Genomic DNA, 15,781 nt, shown 5'->3' with positions numbered 1-15,781 from the left:
AGTTCTTGGATCGGAAGCGGATCCTAAATTGGTTAATGAATTCGTTTCATTCAAAACTCCTGTCATGTATCAATTCACCAACTCATTTCTTCTTTCAATACAAGTAACTAAATTCAATTATGTGCATCAAATAATTTGTGATGTTTGAAATGATATAGGTGTAAAGACAGAGCTATTTGTTATGAATTATCGTATAATTTTTTACACGGCGATAAGCGTCGACAAAACCGAATAGCTCATATTGAATACAATTAACGTGAATCATATATTAGTCACATTCAACGCGCCATCGAGACTACTAAGTTAATTGTTCGTGGTAATGTTCAGATAATAAAGTTATTCTGCAAAAGCTAGTAGAAGGTAGAACCAAACACAAACTATAGGTTACATGTACTGGTTACATTACTTTTAAAAACACATTAAATATTCAACATGATTTAAGATTAGTTAAATCATACCTTAAAATGATAGTAAATATACATCATTTTATACAGATTACAGATTTAATTAGTAAAACCAATGTACAGATTACAGATTTCATATGATAATATTAGGTAACCCTAACCTAAACCTTAAACTCTATAATTTAAACCATAATATCTAAACCTTACACCATAAAATCTAAACCCTACACCTTAAACCCTAAACTCTTCTAAATCCTTTGAATTTAAAACTAAATCTAAACCCTAACCATAAACCCTAAGCCCCAAAATCTAAACCCTAGAATCTAATCTTAAACCCTAAATCTAAACCCAAAAATTTAAACCTAGACTCTAAACCCTAAAATTTAAACCCTAAACCCTAAATCTAAACCCTAAACCCTAAATCTAAACCCAAAACTCTAAACCTAAACTTTAAACCCTACACCCTAATTCTAAACCCTAAAACCTAAATCCTAAACCCTAAATCCTAAACCCTAACATAAACCCTAAAAACACTAAACCCTAAGCCCTAAAATATAAACCTTAAGCCGTAGAATCCAAACTCTAAACCTAAGCCCTAAAACCTAAACCATAAAACCCTAAACCTGAACTCTAAACCCTAAACCCTAAATCAAAACCCTAAACCCTAACCTAAACTCTAAATCTAAGCCCAAAACCCTAAACCTAAACTCTAAACCCTACACCCTAAATCTAAACCCTAAACCCTCAAAACTCTAAACCCTAACCCTAACCCTAAACCCTAAACTCTAAGCCCTAAAATATAAACCTTAAACCCTAGAATCTAAACCCTAAACCCAAACCCTACACCCAACAATAACCCAAAATCCTACACTCTAGAATCTAAACCCTAAACCTAAACTCTAAATCCTAAAATCTAAACCCTAAACCCTAAACCCTAAATCTAAACCCTAAACCCTAAATCTAAACCCAAAACTCTAAATCTTACACCCTAAATCTAAACCCTAACCTAAACCCTAAAAACTCTAAACCCTAAGCCTAAGCCCTAAAATATAAACCTTAGAATCAAAACCCTAAACCTAAAACCTAATCTAAACCCAAAACCCTACACCCTAAAAATACAAATAAACCCATGGCTTGAAATAATTAATAAATAATGAAAAGTTAATTGTATAATGCGACTTACATTATGTATAAGGGATGATGTTACCAAGCACGCCTCCATAATCAGTTGCCGCGGGGAGCGGGGTTGCCATGTTCGGTTTTCATGTCTCTTATGAATTCCCGTTTATATATAGAGATTTTATATATATATTAAATTTTGTATTATTTCAAGTTATAGGGACAGATTTACTCAATGATCGTAAACAATTATTGTTACTTTTCTTCAGTTTGTGATAAAATAAACCACAACTTACTTTTAAGCCAATTAATATCATTGTTCACTTTTATTACACCTATAATATAACTCAACCATTTTAACATGAAAACTTATTATCCAATTATAATCCCCAACTCATTTTACTATTATAATTTAATGTACATTCAAAATTGCCCATATGAACTAAACAAGATTAATGGGTACGCGCTACACGAATATGATTTAGTATGATTTAGTGATGTTTATTCTTTATCCTACTAATAACAAATATGGCAAATATGAATACAAAATTTCATGCTCTCGGTTTTATATTAGCAGTAACAAAACTATAAACGTGATAACGATGTTACATGGATGCCATTTTAAGTTTATATCCATAAACACTATATTTATTTATCTAGCAACAACATGAAAACATAAACTCCATAATGTAAGCAATAATCACCAATCATTCAATAAAACTCAGATATAAACATGTTTTCATCATATACAAGTAACAAACAAAATGTGTTATAAATTTAAAATCATTACCCTTCCATATGCATTAACATCAAGTGCATTAGCAAGTAATTTTTACGCGTACAGTTGGTACATCATGTACCAAAAAGGACTTAAAATAGTATTGTTTACATAATATCCTTAGATTCTATGGCATAAGTGGTTCAACAATATTAAGGGCATTCCACTTTAACCAGTGCCGTTTCATACACTTCCAATTAAGCAACTCTTGCTACACATAATAGAACAAAAACAAAGAAACTGCAATATGATTTGAAAGTCTAGGAATTTCCGTTAAACTAAAGAAACTGCAAAAACAAATAGAAAAACTCAAACCACAACTGAAAGGGACTGAAATGCATATCAACCTTTTTACTGCCAATTTGAAATGAGACACAAACATAACTATCTAAAGAATATAACAAATACACTAAAAGGAGTTAGTTAAAAGGAGTTAGTTAGAGAACACAAAATAGTTATTTCCCTACCTGTCCAAGAAGCAATTCTGCCAAAACACATCCACCAGACCATATGTCAATAGCAGTGATGTATTTAGTGGCTCCAAATATTAATTCAGGTGCACGATAGTATCCTGAACAAATGTACAAAATGTTTGGCTCTCCTTTCACCTATAAAAAAAAATATGAGGCCTTAAAGTAAGACAACGCACCATAATAAAAACATATAAACAACAGACTATTAAATATAGGTTATCACTTACCAAAACTTTCGCACTTCCAAAGTCACATAGATTGACCTGATGTGGTATGTGGGTTTACCTGAACGTCAAACAAATATTCAGCAACACCAATTTAACTGTAAAATGATTGGTCCTTAATCAATCACAGATCAATATAACTGTATAATAAGTTGGCAATGATAAAAAAATATGACCTCACATGTGATGCATTTGACTTTTACATATTTGGCCAACCTGCTCTTTAGAAACATCAATCAATATATCGAAAATGCAAAAATACGTAAAGAAGCCTGCCAGTAATTTTTTAGGCTTGATATATCTGTGACACACTCCAATACTACCATGAATGTAGGCCAAGGCTCTAAAAATCTGTGCAGCATAACCAACCATCGTGAAATTCTCTCTAAAATAAAGTGACAATAAAAGATAAAGGAATCTTACAGGAATATATTCTACCTGGTAACTGTAAAGTATTACATAAATCATAGGCATCCTTTGATTCATCTTGATGTAGTGTTTAATACACGATGAACAGTCTCGGGAACATACTCTAACACAAGGTTGAGATACAGTTCGTCCTTTTCTGTTGTTGAAAAGAAACAATGCTTCAAGGCAACAACGTTTGGGTGATCCAATACACGCATCGTTTGTAGTTCTCGGTTCTTGTATCTCTTGTCTTGAAGAACCTTTTTTATGGCGCCGCTCTCCGGTTTCTAAGCAATTGACTTGGAACACTACACCAAATGATCCATGTCCAACAACACGATCAACCATGTAACTAATAGTCTGAAGCAAAACAAACACAATCGCATCACTACCAATGAACATATATTAAAATATCAATCCACGAAAAGAATCTGCAAAATCAAATTTACCTGTTTCGGCTGCCCAATTCTACCACCAATGGTTGTCACAATTATATGCCCTGTCTCTGCCCCATTGCCATCAACTATAGCAGGCTCCACTTCCTATACGTATGAAACGGAAAACATTGTGTTTAATAGTTGCAATATATTATAATCAACAGAAGATTATGACATAAATATGATTAGGTTACTTTTTCACTAACCCTCTCACCCCTAATTTTCATGTCATTTAACTCATCAGGCAACCTTTCAGCAGCAACTGTATTTCCATTAGGTTCTCTCACTGTGCTGGTGCAGGTACCACACTTACCGAAGCCATCGGTGTGGTAAATCGTCAAAGAAGTCGTCCTTTTTTTGTAACTTTATATTCTTATCTAAAAAATACACACGGCAAGACTTTGTCAAAAATCAAATCTCATAAATTCAACATAGTCATTCAAGTGCATAATAACATCTAACTATGCAACTACAGGTTTCCTCCACAAATTAAACTAATTTTTTTTGTAAGCGGTTTTAAAATTGGGACAAAGTAAAAGCCTTAATTTCTTTTTACAACAGATTACCCAATCAATACTTTGGATCAGATTACATCGATTTGATTAAAATGGACAAATCAAACCCTAAATAACTCAATTTTTTATATTCAAATTGACAGATCCGTAACCGGAAACTAATTGGCATCCATCCAAATTAACATAAGATTTAAGACCTAGACTGATTTTGATCAACTGACCTGGTCAAACAACTGACCTGGTCAAACCTACTGTCTGCCCATTTCACCACCTGGCTACATCTAACACTTCAAATAGCATGACCTTCCAACCTACAATACAGCCTATTTTTTCAACTTAGTGTTATCTTTTTTGTTAAACAGAGACACAACATATAGTCAGACTATATTTCAAAATATATTATAATAACAAAACAAACTTATAGCATATAATAGATTTAAATCCATGGCATATAGAAATCGAACACATAAAACTCTTTATACCAATTTAATGTAAACTCCAAGACAAAAATACTTTTGAACTTAAAAATATAAAACGTATATACCTCAAATGAAAGATGGTTATCCTGTAGAAGCTTCACAACTTTTGGAGGAAGAACAACATGCCTATCAATCGCATAACTTAAAACTTAGGAGTGTATGGATAAACTCTGCCATTATTTTTGAATCAAAAGGAGAGGATTTACATGTGAAGCTGGAAGAGATTTGCAAAACTTCAGCTCAAAGTCATGTTGGTAGGTCTTTAGCATTCCAGCTCAGTATGATCCTGCATGTTCTACGACTTGTGGCTTTGCGGGTTTGTAAAGCAGTAACTGAAATGGCTGAAGACTAAAAAACATGATATACACAAACATAAATATAATAAAAAAGATGAATGGCAAACCATTCCACACTCAATGTAATGTAAAGAAGTCAAAATGATACATATATACCTCTGAAACAAATAAAAAAAATTAGGGTTTCAAAAGTAAAAGACCATTTATACCTTCAAATTCTTTAACCACAATATAGCCTCTTGTTGAGTAGCATCAGCAGAAGCTGTAACCACCCTTCCAGGCTTTCCTTCCCTCTTTAGATTATCAACTACTTTAAAATAAACAAATAATTAGTACATAATGAAAGAATAGCTAACAAACTACAGAATACAGAAATTTACAACCTGTTAGCATTTTGTATAAAAATGAACGAATACCTAACAAACTACGTATTACCTTCTTCGGTTGTCACGCCAGCTTCTACATGACCATTTTCAATCAATGGCTCATTGACAACTTCACCCACCTTCGATAATTCTTTAGAATCCAACAATTTTTTTTATCAACGTACACATGAAACGGACTGTTAATTCGCAAAATATAACCTGAAAAACAATGACAATACATTAATTTTAAGCAAACCCAATTTCCAATTCATTACATTTGACAATATATATGTATATCTACCTTTTCTTGATAGAGTAAAATGAGCAAAATAGCAAGTAAAGCCACAAATGAGGTTCCAATACCAAACAACATTAATGCAGAGAACCCTGATACATATACATAAGAACATATATTACCCAACAAAAATATGCATTTTTTATCCTAAATCATTTCATTATTCACTAAATTTCTAGAACTAACATATTTCAGAAGTTAAAGTTGATACTTTTTTTCTGTTTTTGTGGCTGATAATTTCTTCCACTATTGCCCAACCATTATAGTCATCACATCATTCCGATCTGAAGGTTAGAGCATATTACCGGATAAACGTGAGTCAGTTTTTGTTGCTGCAACAAATGATTAATAATAATAAACCAAAAAAGATTATAATCACCTTCACTAAAAAAGGATTAACATATATAAAAATATGCCAAAAGATTATTAATAATGTAGAAGTAAGTCGTCTTCTCACATGATTTACATCACCATACTTGAAATGCATCCTACAGAAGTATATATACTAAGTGCTATGAACATGCCACAACATGTTGGATCTGATAAAGGATGTTATACCTTTTTCAGCTTGTATCCATAAACACATTACCAAAATCATAGCCTTCTAACTCGTTGATAAAAACAGACAAATTAAGATAAAATTACCTTTAAAATTTAACTAATTATATATACGAATATTTTGTTCAAGACTTCTATAGTTATTAGTTGTTTACTTAATGGAGCTTTAAGAAAGTCTTGTTAAATACTTACACGTTGATGGATTATTCGTATTCATCAATGCTCGGGTTCAAATAACAGTAGATGGCAGGTGTTCTCATCAGCTGCAACTTTCCTACATTATTACCAGCAAAATGCTTTCTTTGAGTTAGAATATAACGTATAAAGTTAGGGTTTTGTTGAATGAACGTAACCCCTTTTTTGTTACGGAGTATTTTTCTCCAGTGTTTTTTTTTTTTAATTATTAGATTAGAAGAGGGTATTTTAGGGATGAGTGTTTTAACAATTGATTTATTAGCTAATATTTTTAGTGGATGATTTAAGGACCGTTGAATTAAGGGTATAGTAATGTAATTTTCTAATTTAATGGTAATTAAGAGGGTTTTAAAAACATTTATTAGATAATGGGGACTCTCTTTTAATGTATATATAATAATAATAATGATAGTGATATTAAATAGTAATACCATTTATCTATTTTTATACATAGAATATTTATACAAAGAATAGACTAATACCATCTATCTATTTCTCCATGTTATCAACTAATGAACATGGGCAGTACGTGGGGTGTATTTCGAATCCACTAGCCACGTTTTTTTCTTTTGTTGAGAAAAATCATTCAAACTATCCTTTTGACTCTCTCAACAACCATGGTTCTCGGATATGGGTTTTGATCGATCCGGATTAATAATACTAATAAAAAGCTTAAAAGGAACCTTTTCAGACTCATATTCAGTAAATCGAGTTCATATTTTGATGCTTATGATAAATAGACGAGGAGTTGATTAATGTAATTGACAATCTTTGTAACACCTCAAAAATAATACTCCACAATATGAGAAATTTAAGAGAGATATAGAAGTTATTTACAATGAGGGTTAATTCTTAATTGGTAACGCGTTTTGTAAGTTTCTATATTTTGAGGGCTGATTTAGTAAGTCTTCAAAACTTGAGAGCCTGAGTTGCAAAGTAAAGTAAAACGTCCATACATTGATGCACATATAACCAGTACAATAAATACGTGTCAAATGAAACGGATGTACACTTGGTTTTAAGTCAGTTACTTTACCCTTTGAGATTAACAATTGTCACGAATCAATTTTAGGTGGTCTCAAGACGGTGCTTGCATTCTTGGCCTTAAAACAATCGATCTAGGGTTCAATTTTAACAAAGAACAGGTAATGATTTCCTATTTTTCCTTTATATTTAATGTAAAGAAATATTAGTCTTCGATGTCTTTAGGTGTTTGTCCAGATATAGTTTATGATTCTAACATTCCAAATAGATTATAAGTGTTTACACACATAATACTTGGTTTGATACCGATTACAGATTTATAGAAACCGGTGCAAGCGTTTAGGCACTATAATTAGCAATTAACAATTATCCTCTTGCTGCAGGTGTTGTGTTTAAAATAATCCAAATAGTTATATTAAGATACAATGGACTGGTCGGAGGCGTTTCCTGAATTACTTGATGTAGTTGCTCAGAAATATATGGTTTATTACGAAGATTATCTCGATTTTTCGGGCGTGTGCAAGTTTTGGCATTCGATTGCGGCGCAAGCTGTAACCAAAGTCTCATACTCCAATGGACTTCCTTCACGATTGCCATCCCTTTTTATTACTGATGAAAAAGAAGACGTCGAATTTCGTCGACTGTTTTTCCTTTCAAACAGGAGCACCCGTAAGATACGACTTCCAGAAGTATGTGGTAAAAATAAATCATGTATCTCTTCATCTGGGTGGCTATTAACAGTTGAAGACTATATTGTTGAAGAGTCAGACGATACTTTTGACTATACAGCTGCAAAACTTATCAATCCGATATCACGCGAAACTATCGATTTACCAAAGATCGACACCTGTCCAGGCTTCGTAGAACATACAGATCCGGATTCTGAAATCCGTAAGGTACTCTTCTCCATTGAATCACCCGTGGTGGTGGTGTCATGGGGACGAAGTATGTTAGGTTATTGTTGTATTGGAGATCGCAATTGGACAGCTATTGAAACCGATTCGGGTGGGATGATATTCGATATAACTTGTTATGACGGGCGAGTTTATTATCTTGATAATTACTTTCGTATAAGATCGTGTGATGTTTATGGAGAAGACCCGGTCATTGTTGATGTTTCACAACTACCTAGATGTTTCTATAACATTGATCTTGAAGTAGCTTATATTATAGGATTGGATGATGTGGATGACGGAAAGAAAAAGTTGTTGGTTGTTATAAGAGAACTATTAGACGAACTAATGGAAGTTAAGGTAGATGGTTTTGAGGTACGGCGGTACCCATTATGGCGGAACATTTTCGAGACAAAGAGTTTTCATGTTTTTGAGTATGATTTAGAAAATGGAAAATGGTCGAAAGTGAATGGTCTTGGTAAAAAAACTTTGTTTGTGGGATTTGGTTCATCGTTTTGGATAGAGGATACTTCGGGAATGATCAAGAGTAATTGCATATACTATACTGATCATAGTCCGTTACACTGTCAGATGCTATACCGTGGATATAAGAGGTGCAAAACTGAAGCGTGCAGAGATATGGGGATTTATCATATGTGTGACAGAACCATCGAGCCTCTTTTAATCGAAGAAAAATCGTGTAGCAATTTTACCCCACCAATGTGGCTTCAATCAATGTAGTTTTTAAACACGCATTGTGGTGCTCATCTTTGTTACAAAGAAATTACGATATGTTCTCGAGTTTTTTTTTAAAGCAGAAAAAAGTGGGGAGGAATGGGAAGGAGAGAATAATAATGAAAGGAATGTAGTATAATATATGTTATGTGCATTTTTGAGTTAAGAGGGGAGTAAATGAAAGGAAAGAAAAAAAAATTATATATATAAATTTTAATAAAGGCCAAGATAGCAGGGACATTCAATCAAAATTTTAAATGAATATTTAAATAACATGTTGTTTTATAGATTTACGTAATATTAATATAATAATATTCTATGAATATTTAGGATAGTTATAATCACTTTCACTACAATTGTGGGTATAAATTATTTCAACTGCAAATGTAGGTAAAAATTACGAATAGGAGTACTGTATGTGAGATCGGCTCGGACTACGGTAAGTTAGATGGGTCAAAAATGGATAAGGGATACAATAATCGGAGTATTAAATTAAATTAAATTAAATATATAAAAAATAGTATCCACTCAAATCATCTCTAAATTGAGCTTATTACAACCCAACTAAAAAGACTATAGACTCTTCTCTCAAACCCTTTCATCTCTATCCCTTTCCTTCCATAAAAAAACTCAAAAATGCATGATTAGTCTTTTCTTCTTCCAACTCCTTCCTTTTTTTCTTTTAAAAAACTCGAGAATACAGCCTTAAAGAAGTGAAGTGAAGGAGGATGAAAAGGAAGGAAATTAGATCTTTTTAATTTGGAAGGAAGTGTAGGACGGAAAATTAGACATTATAATCATTCGACTATTTTATTTCTCTTGTAGTAAAAACTCGGGAACGCCATAACTTTTTAAATTTCTTCTGATTACTTCCCTTTCTTTTACAAATATGCCTAAAACTTGATTTGTGACAACTAAAAGGAATACATGCAACTTTGCTACATGAATATAAAACTAGGAAAGAATCACAACCCATTTCAGATCTTCTAAGACATTTCGATGAAAAGGTTCTTAAAATCAATATTCAGCCTATCTCAGTTATGTCCCAATTCTACTTGTTGGGCATTAGGATAGGAAAGATGTACAATATACTACTTGAGCCGAGTGATCACATATTTGAGGACAAGGTATTCAGTTCGCTACAAACAAGTATTTTTAGTAATATTAAAAGAAAGATTGACCACTCAATTATTTATATTAAGTTATTTTGAGTTTAATCTTACCATTAAAAGAAAGTATTGCGATTTGAACGCTAGCTTAAAAACCGATACAAGTATACTACTTTGCTTACAACTCATTACATCTTGCATCAAGCCACAAAATTTTTATTTACACCTTCATTTCTCATACAAATTTAATTAATAGTAATATAAAATATATTATATTATATATTATATACTTATTTTTATAAGATCCATATGAAATTGGTGATCTTGAAGAAAAGGAAAATTTAATGATGACATTCATCATGGGTATGAGCATGATCACAAACAAAACATGCATCCATGGCAAACTCAGTTTTAATTCCAAGGTCACTTTTTACAACGTACAGCAGCCAGCAAGCAGGTATATAGGTCTAGAAAATCTGATCATGTGAAACATATAAAACAGAGTGCGCCAAGATTATATGTTATTAGTAGATCTTAGCATAGCCATTGTTGGACCAAGTGCACTACCTCTTAAAGCTCTATATGACCATTTGTTCCTCCCTGAATCTTTCTTCATCTCTTCATTTATCTCCATTAACTCTAATTTCTTTTCCCTTAATGCCTCACTCAGTTCTTCCCATGCATTACCATGTTTGTTCGTGACAACTGGTCCAGAAATAAGAGAATCTATGAATAAATACCCCGAGTATACACACCACAAGGTTGAGTAACGGTTTATAATGATGGATTACTTCAAAATGAGTTTTTAAAATAATTAGTTCTTCAAAATTCAAATATGTTGATGATAAAAGCTTATAATATTACAATAACAACCTAATTCTGTTTTGTTTTTTTTTTTGAAGTTTATTAAGAGGTTTGATATATTTTATGTATGTTGTAAGCAACTTCCAAGTTCCAACCCATTTGGGTCATTCAAGCTGTTTTCAATTTAGCCACTTATTAAAGCTTTACCCATTTTGACTGTTAGAGAAAAAGTAATACCTGGAGTTTTAGAGAGATTTGGGTCATTGCTGCTAAACAATTGCTTCGACGCATCATCTTTAATTTCACCATTAGGAGCTTGAACGACAACATTACTAACTGCTTTTGTCGCATGTGAGTTGCTTTTCTTAATACTACGGACGTCAAGAAGCCCTTCTAAATTAATCTGCAGAGAAACCACTTTTTAAGTGAGACACAATGCCAAGGTCATAATTTCAACCCATTCACCTTAAGGTGAATCAGTTTGACTTATGTTTATCTCTTGTTAGTCAAAGGGGTATAAACAGAAGTTAAAAAAAAAAAAATAACAAATGAGTCAAACAGTTCAAAGTGGCCCAAAGAAATAAAATACCTCTAAACTTCCATCTTCTTTATAAAGAGAGTTGTCTGGGCCATCTTCATCCATCTTATCAATTACAATCGGATAATCCGGTACCGGCACCAGAACAATGCTATTGTTATCACAATGTGACACTTTTCCAACCTGAAAATAAATTTTATTATTAACTAACATAATAAATAATAATATAAAAAAACACACACACAATGTCTTCTTTAAATAGTTCTCATTTGTGCTAAAGATTTACCCGAAACGAAGAGAGCTCGGGAGTCCAAGAAGAAGATAACTCGATAAGACGGTATGCAATGACATCACCTTCCTGCTAATAAAAATAACACAATTAGATTTACATATTCTGTGTGTGTGTGTGTGTGTGTGTGTGTGTGTCAAGAGAAAGAAAGACCTTAGGTGAGCTGCACAAAGGTAGCTGATCAAACTTATTGAGATCAATCGAAGGTGGTTGTGCATCTTCAGTCGACATTGTAGAAGGTTCATCGTCTGCTTTTTGAAAGTCATTCCTTTGAAAAGTTGAGAACTTTTCTATACCCCACTTTTGACCCTTCTTCTTGCTGGTAATTCCGTTCCACTGAAAAGCTACCTGAATCATAACTCAAATCTACATCAAAATATAACTTTACCATAAAAAGTTGATCTCACCAAGTTCACCAATAAAATTGTTAATTAAGATGACTGATCATCAAGCACATGTAAAAGGTTACGAGTCCGGAAAGATATTATGAAAGCAATAAGCTTCGGATTGTTTAAGTAAAAGAAACATACATTTGGTACTTCATTACGCTTGGCATCTTCATCTGCAAGAAACAAATAAAGCGTTATTCTAGTGCCGGAATGACAAATAAAAAACTGAACCCCAAGTAAATAATAATCAAACATGAGTACTTGCATTACATTACAATTTGATTTATAGAAGACATTTATTTATCGAGTAGATGATCACGATATATATGAGTATTAAACATTACATACCTTCATCAAGAGGTTCAAACCGAATATGTCCTGGGTTGACTACACAAGGAACAAGCTTGGTCTCTGCATTACCATTACCATTACCATTACCATTACCATTACCATTTCTTTCTTCTTGTTCTATCACATTCTTAATTACAGGTTTTGCAGGCAACTGGTCTTGCTTTATCTGCAAATTTAGAGAAGCTTGTGCATTTATTAATGAATACGAAAGCACGTATTTGATAGCCTATACATTCATTTTAGTCTAAAACTTACTTACGGGTCCATCTGGATGGCCATTAGCCTCTTTGTTTAGGACTTCGGGTATTTCTTGCTCCAGTTGTGTACCGGGCTGTAATTTGAGATTGTAAGTGATGAAATAAAAAAGATATTTTATAGCAGTTCATTTGATAAGTTAGTTTACAAAACAACTTACGTTCTGAGACATTTTAGCAAGTTCCCGCCTCCACTTTCTCTTAGCCTTTTTCCTTCTAGCACTTCTAGAGACCTAATAATTAATTCCAACAAGTTAATTAGTATCACGTATACACAACCTAATTGTTACCGTTGCTGAAATATATATGTTAGCATATATAATTATATTTATTTGTAAAATGGAGCCACATGAGAAATTATTGAACCGATTGACCACTAGAAATTGACCAACAGGAAAAAACGCTTCTCATTCATTTCATAAGCTGAATATGTATATAGTACAAAAATACCTTTTTAGCTCCATCGGGTGCAGTTGACTCTTGTTTGACTCCATCAGCGTTATTAGCGTTGCCAATTTCATCCGTCACAACTTTGTCTTCAGCAGCACTCACCACCCCCGACCGATGCTTCTTTTTCCTATGATTTACAAAAGCAAACACGGGTATCAAAAACCAGAAAGACCCCAAACGAAAATTTAGTAAGGTATCTTTTATAGTGAAAGCACCAATTATATAAATTTAAAAATATATACTACACCGAATTGTTAAGGATTACCTTTTCTCCTTAGAAGGAGATTTAATCTTACTGACGATTGTTTCACCTTCACCACTCTTCTTTTCCTTCTTTGATTTACCTTTCCTGCTAATGATTTTTGTGGGTAAACATTCATCATTAATAACGTTCTCATCCTCGGTTGCAAATTTATCTTCAACACCATCCATCACCATTGATCTTTTCTTCTTCTTTCTAAGATTCCCAAAAGTAACAAACAAGTTATATACCCAAAATGCAGAAGTGAAAAATGTATTCAATCCATTTGTCAAATTTCTTGCAATGATGAAAAGATCCAATTATTTTACGGGGATGAAATAAATTCAATTAATGATGCATATTAATAACATTGTTTAACTATCACTAACGAGATAAAAATCCCATAACATACTTTGGGCTCCGAAGTTTTGTAGAGCCTTTTCTTTTCTTAGAAACTTCTTCTTTAGGTGAAGGTTCTTCGTCCAACTTTTCATCCTCGGATTCACTTTCATATTCTCCAGTTTCCTTATCAAACTCTTCATTAGCCAAAAGTAGTGTGCCATTATATACAGGCTGAGCCCTGTTTAATTCTAGCTCATCGGCTGCTTCAGTCAAAGCCAACTCTTTTCTTTTCACACTGTTGACTTATCAAATAGTTAGTTACATGTTAGTCAAAATACAAGCACAAAAGTTAGAAATTAAGCTGACCAGATAATATCCTTGTCCTTCAAAAGTTGAGTCGACTCAGATGGCGGTAAGAAAAAACCTTCCATCTGCAATAAGAAAAACACTAGTCTCAAATCAAAATCAGAATATCTACTACCAATCAGTATGAGATCATTTATGCACAATATCGATTTAACTTGTCAACATAAAAAGTTCTTTGTCATTAAAATGACTCTATACAGCATCAGTTTTCTGTAAAACTTATGTTTTTATATGCATAATGTTGCTACAACAGAAGGAAACCATTTTTTTTTTTTCACAATATTTAAGTTACAGTTTTGTGTTGAGGACAACAAATAGTATAAGAACATTCATTGTAATCAGTTTAGTTTTAAGATTCAAGTGACTTATTATTTAACCTATTGTGGCTCTGAACCTTTCACTATATGTATACGTATACGTGAGCGTACATATATATCTATCCATTTCAAAATCTCTATTCCAAAATTCAGATAAACTAAAAGTCCATCATAAACAACCAATTGCAGCTTCATCTTTCACATTACAAATGTTAGAACTGATGTGTGATTTACAGTATAGATAGATTTAGGGGTTTTTCCTTTTCAATATAAAAGTTGAGGGATTGAGGTGGAGATATGTAGAGAGGGAGTAATTACAAAGAGAAGGATGCCATTAGGGCACGAGCTGCTGAGGTTGAATAAGCGGAGAAGATGAGTGCTGACGTCAGATATTTTGAGATGTTTGTTAGGTTCGATTAGAAGCCAGCTATGGTCCATGCCGTTGGCTCGTTGTGCTTGGCTGAGAACCGAACGATCGCCGAATACAACTCGAATTCTTATTGATTGTTTCTTCATTTTGTTACACGGTCGTCGACCGTCGTACACCACCGCTCTAAAACCCCACTGTCATCATAAACCTTTGTTTATGCATATGTACCAGAACACTAATCTACTAGGTCTGTAACGTGTGTGGGCCTTAAAATAAAAATGGGTGCCCTTAATTTTTCATTTTTATTTTTTCCAAAAATAACCGAATGTTATAATTCAGTAGGCTTATAACTACCTTTAGTGATTTGATTTTTGATGTTATAATTCAGTAGGCTTATAACTACTTTTAGTGATTTGATTATTGATTAAGAATACTAATAATGAAGTGTAAGAACAAAGATGATAATGGAGAGAAAGAAAGAAACACTTTGTAAGTGTGAGAAATGGTGCAAGTTTAATGCTTGCATTCATGGCTATTTATAGCAAAAATATCACAAGTTTAGGTAATACAATAATATTACTTTTGTGTATCAATAATTGACTATCCATTTATATATATATATTTATATATTATAACACTCCCCCTTGGATAGCAATTTTGTTTGTTGAAGATCAACTGTAAGTTACTGTCTCGTTAAAAAACTTGCTAAAGAAAACCCAGTGGGAAAAACTTTAGCTAAGGGAAAAAGAGTGCAGCATGGAGTTGACTCCCCCTCAAGTAGACATCGCTTCGGTTGTTACATC

At 32.9% G+C, this 15,781-nt stretch overlaps 2 protein-coding genes and 1 pseudogene across 2 annotated transcripts; 1 reads left to right on the top strand and 2 right to left on the bottom strand.

The window, feature by feature from the left end:
• Positions 1–2,428: 2,428 nt before the first annotated feature.
• Positions 2,429–4,186, bottom strand: LOC139842373 (shaggy-related protein kinase NtK-1-like; annotated as a pseudogene).
• Positions 4,187–7,577: 3,391 nt separating this feature from the next.
• Positions 7,578–9,336, top strand: LOC139844640 (probable F-box protein At4g22165). The gene is made up of 2 exons (XM_071834872.1): positions 7,578–7,691; positions 7,914–9,336. The coding sequence occupies exon 2, from the start codon at positions 7,956–7,958 to the stop codon at positions 9,162–9,164; it is 1,209 nt and encodes a 402-aa protein (XP_071690973.1). The 5' UTR covers positions 7,578–7,691; positions 7,914–7,955; the 3' UTR covers positions 9,165–9,336.
• Positions 9,337–10,591: 1,255 nt separating this feature from the next.
• LOC139844639 (coilin-like) lies at positions 10,592–15,187 on the bottom strand. Its single transcript, XM_071834871.1, has 14 exons — positions 14,927–15,187; positions 14,292–14,356; positions 13,996–14,220; positions 13,608–13,799; positions 13,343–13,469; positions 13,054–13,125; positions 12,898–12,969; positions 12,636–12,804; positions 12,429–12,460; positions 12,052–12,246; positions 11,896–11,967; positions 11,661–11,792; positions 11,309–11,474; positions 10,592–10,972 (listed from the first exon to the last, which is right to left on the bottom strand). The coding sequence occupies exons 1-14, from the start codon at positions 15,122–15,124 to the stop codon at positions 10,782–10,784; spliced, it is 1,908 nt and encodes a 635-aa protein (XP_071690972.1). The 5' UTR covers positions 15,125–15,187; the 3' UTR covers positions 10,592–10,781.
• Positions 15,188–15,781: the final 594 nt, after the last annotated feature.

Source organism: Rutidosis leptorrhynchoides, chromosome 4 (genome assembly GCF_046630445.1).
Source record: "Rutidosis leptorrhynchoides isolate AG116_Rl617_1_P2 chromosome 4, CSIRO_AGI_Rlap_v1, whole genome shotgun sequence".
NCBI classification, from domain to species: domain Eukaryota; kingdom Viridiplantae; phylum Streptophyta; class Magnoliopsida; order Asterales; family Asteraceae; genus Rutidosis; species Rutidosis leptorrhynchoides.
This window is presented reverse-complemented; position numbering and strand designations above follow the sequence as displayed.